We start from the raw sequence: 18,852 nt of genomic DNA on the forward strand, positions 1-18,852 counted from the left end.
ACTGCTTTTAACGTCCTCTACGAGCTGACGTCACGTCCGCTGTTCATCCTTTCTAACAACGTGACCGCCTAGTCACAAGATATGAGCGGCTCCTGTACGCACACACACTTAAATGCAAAGCATACTTCATCAACAGCGATACCGTTTACACTGAGAGTGACCCTATAAGCAACTTTAACATTGTTAGAAATATACGCCACACTGTGAATCCACACCAAACAAGAATGACAAACACATTTTGGGAGAACATCCGTACAGTAACACAACATAAACACAACAGAACAAATACCCAGAACCCTTTGCAGCACTAGGTGTTGTGCCGGATAATGCACCCCCGGCGTAGAATGCACCCCCTGACGGGAGTGTTATATCAACTAAAGCCCACACTTAAATTTTCCACGTGCAAGATTGAATCTATTTAAAAAAGTTATTTAATAAGAAGCCAAAAGTGCAAAAACAATAATGTTCGTGTTGGAGGAGTTGTGAATGAATGAAATATGAAATCCGTGCTGCAGTCGCTGCTGGGCCACAACATTAGGTACACCTGCAGACTGCAGCACGGATTTCATATTTCATTCATTCACAACTCCTCCAACACGAACATTATTGTTTTTGCACTTTTGGCTTTTTGACACCCATGCTCTACACCAATGACCCTTCTGTGAAACTCTTGAAGTTCGTAGACAACACCACCGTCATCGGCCTTATCCTGGACGGTGATGAGTCTGCCAACAGACAAAAGGTGGAACAGCTGGCTCTCTGGTGCAGTCAGAACCATCTGGAGCTGAACACACTCATAACTGTGCAGGTGACAGTGGACTTCAGGAGGTGGTTTGTGTATGATTTTGTAATTTGCTGCATTTTCTTTTGCTTTTATATTTTTTATTTTCATCTTGTAGCATTTATATGATTTCAGCCTTTTTGATTTGCTACATTTTCCCATTGCATCTGTTTTATGCTGCTTGTGTGCTTTCAGTTACGGATCATTTAGAGCAGGGGTGTCAAACTCATTTTAGCTCAGGGGCCGCATGGAGGAAAATCTGTGCACACACGGGCCGGACTATTAAAATCATGGCATTAAAACAAAACAAAAAATAAAGGCAACTTCAGATTGTTTTCTTTGCCTTACTTTGGCCAAAAATAGAACAAACACATTCTGAAAATATTTCAATAAAAATATAGAAAAAAATTACCGCCAGCGGTAAAGTTTTGATCCATGAAGGAAAGAAGAAAGTGAATGAATGTTTATAACTTAATAAATTTACATATGCATACAATTTTTATTTTGTTTTTCTTTTTTCTTTTTAATGAATTAAGTAACGTTTATGACAACCCTTTTCCAAAACACAATATAGAATGTGAGCTATAACAGGATAATGCATACATTTATAATTGGTTTTCAAAATCCTTACAAAAAAGTGTGACCCCAAAAATTTACTGTGGGACCCCACTTTTATGACCTAATGGGGTCCCTGGGAAATTCCTTGCACCAACACTGATGGAGTATTAGTGCGTGCAAAACAGCAGCAAGCGGCTGTGGTCTGCGGGCCGGTTTTAATACTAATCAAATATCATACCGGGGGCCAGAGATAATTAATTTGCGGGCAGGATTTGGCCCGCGGGCCTTGACATCACTGATTTAGAGCGTTTCAAAGGTGCTGTGCTGTGTGTTTGAAGCTGTTGCGGCCACTCTACTCTGCACCTAAGAAGGACTCAAGAAAGCTAAAGATGAAAAATAATGTGTCAAATTAGCCGCCACCATCTTCTTTATCATAAATGTAGAGGAGCTCCATTTGTTTTTGCAGTCTAGAATATGAAGTGACATTGTTGCCTGGCAACTAGCGGCGATTTTACTTCTGCCTTCCAAAACTCAAAATTGGTCATGCATGATGAACGATTTATGTGCACCAGGAAAACAGTTTTTAGTCCCTTTCATTGGACCAAAGTTCAATGTAATATTTCTCTTCCCTCAACAGAATAATTTATTTAAAAACTGGAAGCACAATATACATTTTTGAAGAGACAATAATAAAATGAATTCATCTTTTACCAGAGATTATATTAGGCAGAAGTGCACATTTCGTTAGGCAGGCTTTACAATTGAAATAAAAGAGCAAATACACAAGGGAGCTTCCGTGTTTGTCAGTTTCCTCGGCGTATGTCCATCATATCTTCATTTTCATCCTTCAGCATGTTGGCGTCTGAAAGGCCAAGTCATTCTTGCTCATACTGGGTTAACAAACTGGTAGACCAGTCTGCGGGACACTTCAGGTTTTCGAATGATGCCCTTCTTGTAGTACTGACGTATAGAGCGACTCAGTTTATCGTAGTTCATTGCTGGACGGTTTTTCCTGATGCCCCATAGCCTGGCCACATACGCCGAGTCTTCAATTTTGAAAATTCCTATGGACAGATGACAGAACTTGTTACACGATGGCACTGTGCAGTCACCACAGCCCAAATACCTAAAAACCATACGTGTGCCATGCCATCTAAATATACGATTACTTTTAAATGAAGACTTGATGGATTTTGTTTTGCGTCAAATAGATTTATTTGTACTCCTGAACAAGACCCCCGGAGTGACGGCCTCTGTGCTCTGGGAAGCGCTGAAGGCATGCATTAGGGGGAGATAATCTCTTGTACAAGAGAAAAGACTCAGGAAGAATAAATAGACTAAGCTGACAACACATATCCTCACTAGAAAACTCTTACGCTGTTTATCAAAACCCAGATGTTTACAAGGAAAGGCTCTTTCTACAGGTTTAACTGGATGTTCTTGCGTCAATTCGCGCCACTGAACAAATGCTCCGCTCAAGATCCCACTTCTTTGAACATGGCGATGAGGCCAGCAAATTTTTAGCGCATTCATTACACCTAATAACAGCATCCTATCAGGTTACACAGATTCAAACTGATTCAGGCGTAACCCCTGATGGCCTTGAGATAAATAATGTGTTCAATAATTTTTATTCATCTCTCTTCTCATCTGTTCAATATTCTACCCTTGAACTGGATGACTTTTTGAACAATTTGGACATCCCCTCTGTTCATCAATCCGCTCCGATGGAATTAGACCAGTCACTGCTGCGGAACTGAATCTTGCAGCATAATCACTACAAAGCGGTAAGTCTCTGGGACCAGATGTTTACCCTTCCGAATGTTTTAAAAAGGTTATGGCATAAGCTTGTCCCTTTATTATTGGATATGCACAATAAATTATTTAAATCTGTCCGCCTCCTACAAACGCTTAACTAAGTGTCAATTTCTCTCCTCTTGAAAAAAGACAAAGATCGCTCTTTGTGCACTTTGTATTGCCCTATTATCACCTAAACTGTTTGCTTTAAGTCTGGACACTATTCTCCCTTCTATTATTAATGCAGATCAAACCAGATTCATTCGAAATAAGCACTCCTTTTCTAATTTTTGCCATCTTTTCAATATATTTTTTTTGGCTACCCCTGTGGTAAATTTTAAATGTGCTCTATAAATAAAGTTGATTTGATTTGATTTGATAGAGTGTGTCTGCTTCCAACACCCAAAAGACAGTGATATATCTGGATGTGGAAAAGACTTCTGACAGAGTGGAGTGGAATTATCAATTTTACGTCCTGGAGAGATTCGGCTTTGGTAACAGTTGTATTTCGTGGGTTAAGCTTCTTTATTCATCCCGAGGCCTCGGTCAGGACAAATAATATTCAATCCCAATAATTTGCCTCTAGCGTTCTACGCGGCAGGGTTGTCCTCTCAGTCCATTGCTTTTTTCTTTTGCCAATGAGCCTCTGTCAATAGTGCTTCGCGCTAATCTGCTTATTAGGGGTATATGTAGGCACAATGTGAAGATGAAAGTCTCTCTCTACGCAGATGAACTCCTTCTGTATGTCTCGGACATCTCCGTATCAGTCCCGGCTGCCACGAGAACCCTTCAAGCATTTGGACAAGTGTCTGGTTACAAATTGAACTTGGGTAAAAGTGAAATATTCCCTATAAATTCTGCTGTAAAGCAGTATCCCCTGCGCAATTTTCCCTTTAGAATTGTCTTGCAAAATATTTGCATACTTAATTGTTCAGGTTACACGAATGCTTTGCTGCACTGTTGTTCAAAATCCAGGAAGACTTTGAGTGCTGGTCTTCACTAAATGTATGCAGAGTGGCCCGTGTCAACGCTATTAAAATGTATGTACTTCCGGTATGTTCCAATGCATACCAATTTTTTCCCTCAATCCGTCTTTCATAAATTAGATAGTCCGATTTTCGGCTTCGTTTGGAAAAAGAATACTCACGGGTTAAGTAAACAGTATTTGCAAAGGCCCAAGTCATCGGGAAGATTAGCACTTCCAAACGTTAGATTTTATTACTCGGCCACCAACATTAGAATTCTTAGGTATTGGCTGCAATATAAAGCATTTGATCCTCCCCGCTGTGGTGGGTTATAGAGGCAACTAACTAAACCAGTATCTCTTAGGGCTCTGGTTCACTCTCCCATTTACTCATCTACTTTCTCTTTCACAAAAAATCAAATCGTAAAAGCTTCATTCAGAATTTGGGTTCAGTTAAAGCAATATTTTGGTTTACAGACTATTTCTAGTCTCACACCAATCACTGCTAATTATGCTTTCCCTCCCTCTCTTACCGATGCCTTTTTAAAGGTGGTCAAGTCTGGGTATCAACTACATTAAAGATTTGTACATTGACACAACTTTTGCCTCTTTTCACTCCCCAAACAAAATTTCTTTAGGTATCTACAGATTGGCAGTTTTATTCGCAATACTTTCCCTTAGTTCCCGGACTTACCGACTGACACAGTTTAGATGTCTTTTTGACAACCACTGCCGACTTTGAAATGTTCAATTACACGCATCTTTAACCATATTTGTCTTTTGCGCCCTGAGTCTCTGACTTTGATTAAGTCACTTCGGGAGGGGGATTTCGGTGTTAGTCTGTCTGAGGATAGCTGGACAGAGATATTAAGTAGAGTTCATAAGTCTTCCATTTGTGCCAGACACAGCCCAATGCAAGCTAATACATTGTACATATTATACCAAGGTCTGATTAGCGAAGATATATGATGGCATATCTGTGTTACGTGATTGGTGTCAACAGGCTCCAACTAATTTAATACATATGTTTTGGCTATGCCCTTCCCTGAACAGCTATTGGACAAACATGTTTAAAATGTTGTCCGTGGTCAATAGCAAAAGGATTTAACCATATTCTCTATGTCAAGTATGTCAAACATCCGGCCCACAAGATGAGTTCGGTAAGTGTAAAATTAAGATGCATTTTTAAATTAAAGAAACTGCTGTTTTAAATGTGTCCACTGGATGTCGCTATAGCAATTATGTTAGGCGAGCAAATAGTTTATACTGGGGCAAGCAGATATACCAAGTAAGAGGTAGCAAGTACTGTATTATTCGGACTATAAGTCGCAGTTTTTTTCATAATTTGGCTGGGCTCCAGTGCGACTTATATATGTTTTTTTCCTTCTTTATTGTGCATTTTCGGCAGGTGCGACTTATACTCCAAAAATTACGGTATACTAAGCAAAAGGTAGGTAAAGGGGGGCTGCGACTCTTCCCCCTCGACCCAACATAAAACAAACAGGAGTAAAACAAACAATTGGTAACCCCACCTAAATGCTGTATGAGACATTGATATAATTCTGTGAAAATTATTGTCTTCTGTGCAAATGTAAAGAAAGTGAACAGTGTGTGATTTACTCCAATACTGTCCGTTTTTTAAGTTGGTATTTTTGGTTTGTTGAAATTGTTTACACGTTGCACAGCTTTTATTTTTCAATAAATACACAGTAATGCCTCGAAGGCAGGGAGTAACCCAAACCTAGTGAATAGTTTCTGCCTCAGTTTGTCCATGATTGTTCTCATACATCCAGGTCATTGTAATCTCAGGGCATTCAATCGATCGCAACTGAACTGTTAAGTTTGTCTTAAAAGACGTTTCGCCTCTCATCCGAGTAGGCTTCATCAGATCATGCTCATAGACTTAGATTGGTCAGATCTAGTCCAGCAGCTGGTGCCAAAACCCCAAAATGTACAAGGAAGAAGAATCTTGATATGACATTTTATACTGTATTGAGAAATTAAATACATAATATTATTCATTGCCTTTTATGTGAATCATAACTTCCTTAACTATTTATTTATGAAAATTGTATTTATTGTTTGTTTATGTATTTAATATTAATTTACTTAATCGTTTATTTATTTTGTCACTGTTGTGTTACAGATAGAGCACAAACAAATGTTAGACATTGCTATGAAACAAAAAGGGGTAGGTTTAACTAAGCTCTGCTTCTTCCTACTCCTTTTCGAACATGCTGCAATGAGAAACTTTAAAAATGTTATGTATCATATTGTAATTGCATGCATGTTCGAAATAAACTAACACCATAACCACAACCTTTGTATGTTTTTTTAATACAATATTTGTTATCTAAAATGTTTTGTTTTTTTGTTTTTTTTAAAAGCTGTTTGCTTTGGTTTGGGCACAAATTAAATTGATTTTGTCAGGACTTGGGGACTTTGGGGTGGTTTGTTTTCCCATGGTGCAAATGATTTGGACCGGACATGGCGTGAAGGTACATACATAATTAATTTTAACACTCAAAAAAAAGAACAAACAAAAGGCGATCACAGTGGAGGCACAAAACTTAACGCAGGGAACAAAAACTTGGACTACGCATAACTATGAACGTGGCAAAACAAAAGACACTAACTGTGGCATAAATAAACACAACTTACTTGCAGAAGCAAAGAGCAGCATGAACAATGGTATCAGGAGTGTGTCAAGAGTGTGAGCATGAATGTGATGTCGCCAGGCTGACCAACAGAAAATGACACGCTTAAATAGTCATGTGGTGATTGAAAACAGGTGCGTGAGTTCAAATGAATCAGGTGCGTGAGTCGTGATGATAGGTGAACTGATTGGTAGTCATGGAAACAAAACAGGGAGTGAAAAAACAGAAACTGACAGAGTGCAAAAACTAAACAGAGCATAGCCAAACTAAACATGATCACCAAGACATGACAGATTTCACTTTATGTCAATGGGCAGAGTTGAGAGACAAGTGTTTTGATTTAAGAGCTTTGTCACAGACCCAATTAAGATTGTAAGTTGAGGTACTCCTGTATAATAAAAACAAAACTTAATGTGGCTATTTGTTTTATTCATGTCTATCAGTAGTACTTGAAAACCCAGGAAATAAAGTGCTGAAAACCAGGACTTCTGCAGGAAACCCACCTCATAGCAAGAGGAGCAATATATGCCGACTAAACTAATGGAATCACGAAAGGTTTTAAAATCTCAGTATAAAAAAGTATATTGAAAAACAGTCATGCCATAGCAAATTATTTGGTTTCAGAATACTGGGATTTGAGCTATAAATAACAATTTATGAAAAAAAAACATCAATTAAACGTAATTCTTAATGACTCAGCAAGTAAGATGTTTCCAACGATGTGTTTCAGACCCTGGGGCAGGTTATTTGTAATACAGTATTTTCCTTACCTTTCTCTTTGTTGAGCCAGCGGATACAGCGGCTGTAGTTATGTGGCTTGAGGAGCAGGTCTCGGAGGAACTGCCACAAGTGGATGGGCTGACTATGGTAGTTGCACCACGAGTTGTCATTTGCTATTAAAACAAAAACAGATGGACCTTTAAGAGCCACATTATTGGGGTTGTCTCTTTAGGGAATCACATTGTTTAAAAGTGCATTGCATTTACCAAACTCTGCTTCTGTTGGACACTGCTCCTTCATTGCTGCAGCTAAAAACATACACCAAAAAAAAGATTCCATGAATTATGGCAAACATCTTTCTTTGCACCGTGTCTGTGGTTCGTTACCTAGCTCTCACATTTCTTACCTGATCTCCAGATGTCAAGATGAGCATAGAGCATGTCTCCATACTGTGAGGAGCGTTGTCTGAATTCGGCCTCTGTCAGAGAGCACAGCTCCCTCCCGTTCAGCTCATTGAAGAGCAGGCTGATCTGTGGCAGTTTGTACAGGTGCTCGGTCCACAGCAGCCACTTGTAAACGTGCATGCAGCTCCAGTCTAGAGGGTCTGCAGTGATCAAGTTGGACAAGAGTTCTGAAATGTTAATGCTAATTCATTCTGTCCTTGAGCTGAAAGAAAATGTACTATCATAACGCTGGGAAATGTATTGCGATATGTATAGTGGCAATAAGGGGTGTCATCCACACCAGACTCTGTCATCCATGTCTTTATGGACCTTGCTTTATGCACTGGTGCACAGTCATGTTGGAAGAGAAAGGGGCCCGCTCCAAACTCCGCTCCGAGTGTGAAACTGCGCAACCTTGTGGACAGTCTTCCCAGAAGAGTTGAAGCTGTAATAGCTGCAAAAGGTGGACCGACATCATATTGAACCCTATGGGTTAAGAATAGGATGGCACTTCAAGTTCATATGTGAGTCAAGGCAGGTGGCCAAATACTTTAGGCAATATAGTGTATGTATTAAGTCTACTTAAATTTACCAATATTGTCTAAAACACCACATTTGTCAATATAAACAAGTAAATTATAGTTGCATAATACTTACAGATACTAAGCTCTCAAAGGCAGAAGCGTATTAGAAAGTATCCAGTAACAAATGAGTCCGCATCATTCAACTCACTACGTCAGGAGCTTAACTTAATGAATTATTGGGACCACTGGGGGTAGCAAAAAAAACATTACCATTCCACTTCAACTTAAAGACAACATAAGTCCATTCAGGATGGTTGATAAAAATGTGTTAGTGTTTTTCATGCAAACCATTGTTCTCTCACTCATTTCACTTAAACAAACCCTTTCTAACATTCCAAACCACAAAATAATAAAAGTATGTATGATTCGTGCTGATATTGTATCGTATCAATATCGGCATCGGCCAATACTAAAGGCTCCAATATCTGTATCGTATTGGAAGTGAAATTTGTATCGGGACACCCCTTGTAGTAATCCCCAGATACCACAATAATATGCCTCAAGAGTCTCACATTTGATTTTTATTTTTATTAAGGATCCCCATTAGCTGGTTGCCACAACAACCCACTAGTCTTCAAGTAAAAGCATATAATTATAACTACACATTATACATACTCTAGCTTTTTAATAGACTGTTTTAGACCAGTGTACCTACCGTTTCTGAGGGGGGGTTTTTGTATTTTATCTTCTATCTATAAATATTAGTGAACAATATGTAGTATTTATTACTATTTATATGTTTTTCATTACGCTTTAGTTCTGTTACCTGCACTGCAACAACATTTTTCCCCATTGTAGGATGAATAAAAGTCTATCCTATCCTGTCATTTATGTATGCAAAAGAGGTACTCATTTAGATGTCATCCAGTTTTCAGAACAACAAAATGTTTTTAAAAAGTAAGACTTTTAACAAAGAGTTTTTTTAAAAGTCAAGTTAATTATGTATTAAACCTAGTCTCAGTGTTAGCGAATCTTCCTTCATATCACCGCTGCAATTACAATACAGTTAATTTCAATCTGCCAGAAAACATGTATGTAGGTAGAAAAATCACAGAATAACACAGAGTAATTGTTTTAAGTCTCGTCTTAAGACCCACTTTTATTCTTTGGCTTTTAACACTACGTGAGTTGTGTGGTCCTCTGTTGTCCTCTGTGTTTTTTTTGTTTTTTTTATAAATTTTGATTTCGATTTACTGTTTTAATTGGTTTTACCCTTTAAAATCGTTTTTAATCATATTTATTTTTATATTATTTTTATATTTAATTATTTTTTGTTTTTATTCAGTCATTAGTGGAGCTACGGATAATATTTATTTATTGTATGTATTTTTCCTGTTCTAAGTACCTTAACGAGAGAAGGTAAAAGGGGGTGCTTTTTAGCCTCTCTCGTTTGGGTACTCTGAAAAAATCCAATAATTTTTTTCCCCCGTTTTTTTCTAAGTACCTTAACGAGAGAAGGTAAAAAGAGGTGCTTTTTAGCCTCTCTCGTTTGGGTACTCTGGGGAAAAAAAGCATTATTTTACCGATTGAAGGGTAAACTTGTCTTGCCTTGTGCGGAAAAAGACTTGCCCTGGCTAAGGATCTGAGATTTCCACAAGGTCTCCATTTCTTTGTGCAGTTATTCGAGCTATTTTCGAGCTAGTGGCTCAACATTAATTGGACGCCATATTAGACTGTTCTCCAAACTACGGAAGAGGGCGAGGGTCAAAAATATTAATGCACGCTTAAAAAAGTGATCGCCGTTGATTGATTGATTGATTGATTGATTGATTGATTGATTGATTGAAACTTTTATTAGTAGGTTGCACAGTACATTACAAATGGTAACACCCGAATAAGTTTTTCAACTTGTTTGTGCGGAAATATACGAAAATATCACACCAATTCTCAAATCCCTTCACTGGCTTCCTGTTCCACTCAGGATCGAATACAAAGTCTCCCTACTAACCCACCAATGCCTCCATGGAAATGCCCCCCTCTACCTCAAAGAACTACTCACGCCCAAATCCTCCACACGACACCTCCGCTCCGGACAGGCTAACCTCCTCCAACCTCCGAGGACAAAGCTACGAACTATGAGAGACCGGGCTTTCTGCTCCGTCGCTCCCAGTCTGTGGAATGCTCTCCCTGACCACCTGAGGGCACCACAGACTGTGGATGCTTTTGAAAAAGGCTTAAAACCCTTCTTTAAAAAAAAAAAAAAAAAGCCTTTTTATAGATATATGCATACAAGTTCTAGCTATTAGGCTGTTCTAGTTTTTATTTTATTTATTTGTTATTATCTTTTTATTTATTGTTATTTTTTTTCAATACACTGTAGCCCTTTGAGGTTGTTTGCTCAATGTAAAGTGCTTTCTACAAATACAATCTATTATTATTATTATTATTATTATTATTATTATTATTATTATTAAGTCGGGGTCCAATTTAAACAATTAATGGTAAGGAAGTTGTAGTTAACGCGTTATTGTTGCGTTAATTTTGACAGCATCAGTTTACATATAAACGTGTTCCATGAAAACGACCGCAGCACAGTGAAGTGAAAAAAGAGAGGTGATGTTGATGTTGTGTCAACACAAGAGTTGACTCAAGGTGTGTATGTCCCCAGAGGCTCATTAGGCCTGCCGGCATGTGTACGGCAAGAGCAGAGCCAACATTTAAATTGCTAGCATGCTATTGTTAGCATGCTAGCATACTAATATGAACATGCTACATTTTTAGCTAACTTTACGTTTCTTTGTCTACTTAGACAGCCATACACCTTACAGCCATATAACTTGGTATGTGACACATGCTAACTGATAGCATGCTACCATTAGCTTGCTAGCATGCTACAATTAGCACGTTAACTTTTTGAGCTAATTTTGCAACCGTTTACCCCAGCGTCGTATAACTTGGTACGTGACGCTTGCTAACATTAAAGTGCTAACTTTTTTTTTGTTGCTAAATTTAGTTTTTTTTCCCTCTAATTCCTCAGCCATACACCTTAGAGCAGGGGTGTCAAACTCAAATACAGAGTGGGCCAAAATTTAAAACTGAACAAATCCGCGGGCCAAGTTTGAACAAATTAACCTTTTAATAGGGACCCAAACAAGTTTTACATTGAATATTGAACAAGCTAGGCTTATATAACTTTATAGTGACATGCAAAATCGAGTTTCAAATAATACTAAAAATAATAAAAAAAATATCAATGGCATATCAAATAAAATTATAATAAAAATTGAATGCCTCTTTTCTATTTGCAGCCTTCTGATGTAAATATCAAAATTAACTTTTTCCACAGGCTAATAATAAATTTGAAAATAAAATAACAATAATGAATGAATCAAACATTCAAGCCTTGAAGTAGCAAGAGAAAGTGCATGAATAAAACGTTAATTATTGCTCACTTTGCTACACTGATTTGCTTTAACACTGAATATGGAACAAGCAACGCTTATATAACTTAATAGTGCAAAATCAACTTTCAAAAACAAACGAAAAAACATCAATGGTATATTAAATAAAGTTTAAATAAAAAATTGAATTCCTCTTTTCTATTTGCAGCCTTCTGAGGTAAATATCAACATTAAGTTGGTGGGCGTGGGCGGGGTTTGGTGGTAGTGGGGGTGTATATTGTAGCGTCCCGGAAGAGTTAGTGCTGCAAGGGGTTCTGGGTATTTGTTCTGTTGTGTTTATGTTGTGTTACGGTGCGGATGTTCTCCCGAAATGTGTTTGTCATTCTTGTTTGGTGTGGGTTCACAGTGTGGCGCATATTTGTAACAGTGTTAAAGTTGTTTGTACGGCCACCCTCAGTGTGACCTGTATGACTGTTGATCAAGTATGCCTTGCATTCACTTATTTGTATGTAAAAGCTGCATATATTGTGTGACTGGGTCGGCACGCTGTTTGTATTGAGGAACAGCGGACGTGACGACAGGTTGTAGAGGACGCTAAAGGCAGTGCCTTTAAGGCACGCCCCCAATATTGTTGTCCAGGTGGAAATCGGGAGAATGGTTACCCCGGGAGATTTTCGGGAGGGGCACTGAAATTCGGGAGTCTTCCGGGAAAATCGGGAGGGTTGGCAAGTATGTCGGCACCATCTAATAAGTACGGCGACCCCCGGTCAGAGGTCCAGGGCACAGATAGCTGGCCCATCAACATTTCCGTGGGAATTTTCTAGTTTGTGTATGAAACTGCTGTACCTGGTGCAATGTTGAGCAGCTTGCAAGCCTCATTGACGTCACTCAGCACCTCGCCCACCACCATAGACTGGACCTGCTCCAGACAGTGCTCCTCCGCTTCGTCCTCCACCACGGGGGCAGTGTTCTGACCTGGGCTGAGCATAGATGAGCTGGCCTCTGGAGTCCCCAGTGTGGGTGCAGGGGGCGCGTGGGCTTCTGTCATCCTTGGTACGTCACCAGATAGTCTGTTATGGCAGGAAGGGTAGACTCCTGGCAAGCTGAAATTTGGCAGCAGCAACAAACTACGGTGAGGTTTTATATCCTCCGTCTCCTCCAACCAGGCCAGGCTAGTGTCCCGTACTGTGGAGATCATGTGATCACAACCTGAAGTTCCCATTCTCAGCTTCCTGCAATGCTGCAAAAGAAAAGTTTCACGGCAGACATCACTGACATGTTTAGTACTGGTGATGCTGCGCCATATGCTTGATAATCAAACCGTCAACTTAGCATTTTCTGGGGTATTTACCTAGTACGGGGTCAGCAACCTGTGGCTCTTGGCTCCATGGAGCATTTTTTTTAAAAAGGATTGAAAATGGAAAAAGATGGGGAAAAAAATATATATTTTTTAGTATGTTTTTTGTTTGAGGACAAACATGACATAAACCTTCCCAATTGTTAGAAAGCCCACTGTTTAATATGTTTGTGTGTAGGCTTCACTGTTGAGAGCATTTGGTGAACTTCGTTTTGTCCTACTAATTTCGGCGGTTCTTGAACTCACCATAGTGTGGACTGTGACGCAGCAGTTGGTTTACATGTAAAATCTTCCACTACTCCTTTGTCTCATTTTGTCCTCCAAAAGTTTAATGCTGTGCATGAATGCACAAAGGTGCGCTTTGTTGATGTTATTGACTTGTTGGAGTGCTAATCAGACATATTTGGTCAGTGCTAATCCATGCTATTTAGGCTAGCTGTATGTACATATTGCATCTGTAGGTATATTTGAGCTCATTTAATATCCTTTACTTTTATCCTCTTTGTATATAATTTAGTTTTGCATGTCTCAGGAAACATTATCTGTATGTAATATTGGCTGCATTTCAGATTGTTTGTGTGCCATGTTGTTCCAGACCACAGCAAACATTACCTAGCTTGCCAAAGATTATAACAAATCTGTTAAAAGAAGACAGCCTGCCGATTCCTTTAACTTGGACACACACATGTATACCTTCGGCCATTAAAAGCCAGTAATTTCCAGGAATTATCTCACCTTCTGAGTAGTCTCTGATTTACTAATAGTTTCTAATGTTGTAAAAATGTGCAGAATAAATATTAAATTTCAACATTTCTGTCAACGAAGATTTGTGTCAGCCTGCGACACATAGTCATTTTGATAGTAGGCTATTATAGCTAATATAGACATTTAAGTCATGTGTTGCCTTCATTATAAGACCTATTAAAGGCTTTTAATTTTTTGCAGCTCCAGACAGATTTGTTTTTTGTATTTTTGGTCCAATATGGCTATTTCAACGTTTTGGGTTGCCGACCCCTGACCTAGTATATAAGAGTTACATTTAGATGGGTTTGTCTTTTAAGCGTTTGGTCGGTGACATTCATGCTTGTGCCTTTTATTTGGTACAACTATGAGCTAAAATGTAAGGATGATAACAGGAATGCCTTTCGATGAGAGGTGCTGGAAAAAAAAAACGATTCGCATCCGAATTGCGATTCCTTTACATTTCGATTCTGAATCGAATCATAATTTTCAAGAATCTATTCTTAAATTAAATTTCTTATTTATTTATTTTCTAAAGACATTTGTTAATCGCTGTACATTTACTCGATATGTCAGCAGCCAAAGGGACCGGTACTTTTCAGAGGCGGTACAGTACCGAATATGATTCATCAGTATCGCGGTACTATACTAATACTGCTATACTGTACAACCCTAGTAAACAGTTTGTGTTTTTACTTTGGAGTTGATCATGCATAATTCAATTAGCTGGAGTCACCTCTCACTCTGCAGTTCAGAATTCTGCTTGTGCTAAAACTTGCTCAAGAAAGTTGTAAATGAGAATGTTATTTTTTTCTATTCAATCCTGCTTTAATGTTTTCATTGGAGCCCTGATGCTGATATCTACTGTGAGATAACGTTTTGTCAACCTCTCATCATTAATGTAATGAAGCAGTGACACAGCAAAAGCAGGAAAAACAAACACAACACAATCATACAAACACCTCGCTAAAGTACCAAGTGTAATACTTTCTGTACATTTTGTGATGTGCAAAGAAAACAAAAAAATCATTATTCCGTAGAAATGGAAGTTCTACTCCATTGTATCATTAGTAAAGTGAAGTTTTAGGTTTCAATAAAAAAAATATTATCAACCATACATTTCCCTAGGCATGTAAAAAATAAGTTATCTCGTTATTAATCACAAAAAACGATCGCATTAATTATGTACAAAGATTATTCAACCAATTTATTTTGACAGTACGTGTTCCTTTACTTTATGAAGTAAAGATCAATGCATATACGTCAGTGCAAAAATGAGTGAGGAGGCTGCGACTGAGGTGCCCGATAGCAAGTATCACTTCAAAATGCAGCCTGAATGGACTTTAGATGAAACTGTTTTGAACAAATAAATGACATGCATTCCAAAAAGACATTTAAAAATACTGTATGACACAAATTGCATTCTTTTAAACTAATTTAAATCATGCACGTGAGTAATACCTTGTGTATAATTATGATTACTGGTAATCCAAATTCAAAAGTGTGATTAATCTGATTTGAACAATTTATAATTTGACAGCACTACTTGTTACTCATTTCAAGTTTCAGTTGCACCTTATGGAGCTGAAATACAAATAGAAGGTCCTGTTATGTAACATTTTATATTTAGAATGGTTTGTGAATTTTAATCTTACCTTGTCTCTTTTTTCAAAGTATCAGTGTCAGTTCAGTTTCCACTCCTGATGTGTCTGCTCCACTTTGCCTGACTTCTTTCCCATGAAATGTTTTAGTGCTCGTCTGCAGCTCTCCAAGTCATTTTGGCCCCAAGGCAAAGATGTTCTGCGTGTCAAACATAGAGCCGTTGTGCTTCTGTTCACTCTGACCTTTCAGGCACCTTGTTGGATACCTTCTTGAATGCCTTTGTAAAAATCTGGCTGCTGATATTGTTTTTAGCCATTTTAGTTACAATTGTCAAATGTATTTGGTTACTCTAACAATTAAATATATATTTTTTTTTTTATCTCAAGGTCTTCTAAAAATATTGGGAAACTCAATTACAAATTTCAGTGTTGACAAATCAAAAGTGCTGCTTAACATTGTTTGTGTGGTGAAAAGTGTTATATATCTGTGTAATTGTCAAGACATGGATCAGAATGTTTAAGTGTAAAATATCGTTATGAGTGCAAATGTAAAATTGCTTCTTAATAGCTGTAATAAGTTCATAATGTCTTCTTATTGACATTGACTACTAAGATCCCAAATAGCAGGTACTAAATAAAGATTAAATACACACCTTTTTAATTAAACTCTTCTTGTGTTTTTTTAATTTTTTATTATACTTTTATTTTCATTCTGTATTGTGTTACTTCATATTGTATTTATTCCTGTTATTGCTACTATTTTTCCTCTCAATTGTATTTTTTAATTCATTTATTAATGTATTATTTGTATTTTATTTTTACACAATTCTATATGTTTCATACTATTTGTTATAAGAGGGCGTTATTCTAGTTATTCTCCACACCTCAAAGAGGGCATTTTTCCTAAATTCTCATTGTCATGTTTTGCTTCTGGTCAGTATTGCTGTATGTACGTTTGTGTGTGTTTTCAAAAGCACTTTGTGTTGCCACTTGCCTGTGCATGAAAAATGCTATATAAACAAAGATTGAATGATTTAAATTAAATTGTGTGTACTATTTATTGACGACTGTGTTGCAGTGATCTACTAAGACTGGGTGTACAGTTGACAAGTGTACTGTGCTGGCTGTCACCACTTATTTTCCTCCACATTTATGACAGCATGCTCCAACTTGTGGCCTTTTGCATGTAGCAGCACACAACTGTAGTCTGCGACACATTTTCTAGGCAATATAGAAGCGGAGTTAACTTTTTATCACTTGGAGACGCTGGTGTTTTGGCAAGACATGATCCCCATTACAATTCATGTACCCCCTGCATGTATGAGTGTGTGCACTGCAAATTATTTGCCACTTGGCAATACGTTTCCCTAGTTTTGGGAGCTATTTACCTATTTTTAGTCATTACCTAATCTTAATTTCTGCATGGATATTTATATATTTTTTTTCTATTCATTTCAAAAATGTTAACATTGAGAAAATAACCTCTCAAATAAGATATTTTGGTTTTCTCCACTCATAGAATGTATTTTTTTATCGATTCTGCAACATTTCAAGGATGCTTAATTTAAGAATTGCAAATTGAATGTTGCTTGTTTTCAGAATAAAATACGTATTTCTATTTTAAAAGTCATGCTAATTTCTGGAATAAAAAAATCTTAATTTTGGATGTTTTATCAAGCTGGTTAATTTCACTACTTTTTAGCATTTTTTTCCTATAATGTAGTCTTTTTATCTCATATATTGCCAGCTCTTTTTTGCAGTGTAAGAGAAGAAATGCGGAACCCTAATTGAAGGACCAACATACCAACATGTTTTTGTATTTTTTCATTTTATATACATGTAACACTACAAACAACCACATGCACGGTTTACTAGGGTGTGGATTCATGTTATGATGTTGAAGAAAAACAACATAACCTAATAACTAACTGTGAGGGTGCTCTGAAATGATCCAGACACAAGAAAATGCAGTGTTGCAAGAATTTAAGAGATATATTGATTTGTTTTGGTGTATGCTGGTGCCAAATCAGATTTTAAGTCATCCAGCTGCTCAAAAATGGTTTATTAATAATATGTCTAATATTTCTTGAATTTCTGACAGTCCAAATATGTTGCCATTCTCTCTCTCTCTCCATTGTCTATCATTGCCTCCTTCTTCCATTTGACCGTCTTCTTTTTCATGTTCTTTGCATTTTGCGAAATGCGGTAGCTACTTAACATTAGTGGAAGGACATGAAAGAAATAAACTGCGTTACTTTGATGAGTTTGTTTTGGAAAGTCAAATAAAAAATGGTTAGCGAGTATTGGAAGAGCTAACTGTCAATGTTTGCTTTAACTAAACAGTGTGGAATTATTCTAAAGAGCTGTTGCGTGTGTTCCTCTCCTCCTGAATCATCTAAATAGCACATTGTTGTGCTTGAAACCAAGCAAGAGTATATCCTATTGGAGTGTGCATGTTACCTTCATGCTGCACTGACACATTTGTGTGCAACTTTGCAGCGGAGCAAAAGAGCAGTAAGTGTTTCTTCAGGTACTTTAGTGCTGCTGGTCAGGAGAGGAGCCGTTAAGAGGACCAGTATGCAGACCAGTAGGCCTCCAGGCGAGCATGCAACCTGAAATCCTAAAAAGAAAAGGGGATCAGATAACAAGCTCAGGTCTTTCCCTCAAGTTTTACACATTTTATCTCAATAATGAGTCACAAAACATTTCCCTTCGTATGATCAAGTCCATTATTGTGAATATTTCGGCACTCGCCACTCTGAAAAAAACATTGGTGGCATGCTTTTTTTCCCCGGATTGAATATCAAAACAACACATTTAACATGAATAAATCCTAGAATAAAAGACAACTAATCTATTATATTTCTGCCATCAGAAACATTTAGCCACTGTATTTTACTCCATGCTGAACTGTGTTTGCGACGAAGTGAGCCAACACAAGCCAGTCTGCAACTGCAGCATGACTTGGTCATTATGCAGAAGTTGTGTAACATATTTTGCCAAGCTTGAAACAGCATTTTCATTAGCGCTCAACCTTGTTATGGTCATGGGTTACCTGGAGCTTATCCCAGCTGACTTCAGGCAAGAGGCAGGATGCACCCTGGATTAGCAAAAGAACTTTGTTTTTGTTATTCAATTGAATACTGTGACATCATCTGTTATAAAGTGTCGGGTACTGCGGTATTTGTGACCCCAAGATGCAGGAACCAGGAGGACAATGAGCAGGTAAGAGGATTTTAATATACTAAACAGAGAAGGAAGCAGTCGTACATGTGAGGTTCTTAACATAACAGTCAATCCTCGAGCGC

At 37.8% G+C, this 18,852-nt stretch overlaps 1 protein-coding gene across 4 annotated transcripts; it reads right to left on the bottom strand.

Moving 5' to 3' along the window:
• Positions 1 to 1,958: 1,958 nt before the first annotated feature.
• Positions 1,959 to 18,841, bottom strand: LOC133613887 (SAM pointed domain-containing Ets transcription factor-like). Of its 4 annotated transcripts, none has more exons than XM_061971791.1 (9): positions 18,600 to 18,841; positions 18,005 to 18,164; positions 15,599 to 15,743; positions 13,197 to 13,223; positions 12,692 to 13,085; positions 7,884 to 8,081; positions 7,744 to 7,785; positions 7,528 to 7,650; positions 1,959 to 2,403 (listed from the first exon to the last, which is right to left on the bottom strand). In XM_061971791.1, exons 5-9 carry the CDS (start codon positions 13,065 to 13,067, stop codon positions 2,225 to 2,227), a joined length of 918 nt encoding a protein of 305 aa, XP_061827775.1. In that variant the 5' UTR covers positions 13,068 to 13,085; positions 13,197 to 13,223; positions 15,599 to 15,743; positions 18,005 to 18,164; positions 18,600 to 18,841; the 3' UTR covers positions 1,959 to 2,224. The 4 variants fall into 4 exon arrangements, with proteins under 4 accessions (XP_061827775.1, XP_061827765.1, XP_061827783.1 ...); XM_061971781.1 differs by having other exon boundaries at positions 13,197 to 13,228; XM_061971799.1 differs by lacking the exon at positions 13,197 to 13,223 and having other exon boundaries at positions 12,692 to 12,948.
• Positions 18,842 to 18,852: the final 11 nt, after the last annotated feature.

Source organism: Nerophis lumbriciformis, linkage group LG01, assembly GCF_033978685.3.
Source record: "Nerophis lumbriciformis linkage group LG01, RoL_Nlum_v2.1, whole genome shotgun sequence".
Taxonomy (NCBI): domain Eukaryota; kingdom Metazoa; phylum Chordata; class Actinopteri; order Syngnathiformes; family Syngnathidae; genus Nerophis; species Nerophis lumbriciformis.

Excerpts from the sequence above, each read along its gene's own strand:
- LOC133613887 (XM_061971772.1), bottom strand. The coding sequence starts at position 13,067 with ATGGGAACTTCAGGTTGTGATCACATGATCTCCACAGTACGGGACACT. Across the intron at positions 8,082-12,691 it reads GCTGCTCAACATTGCACCAG|ACCCTCTAGACTGGAGCTGC; the intron begins GTACAGCAGTTT and ends TGATCACTGCAG. Across the intron at positions 7,651-7,743 it reads TCCAACAGAAGCAGAGTTTG|CAAATGACAACTCGTGGTGC; the intron begins GTAAATGCAATG and ends TTGTTTTAATAG.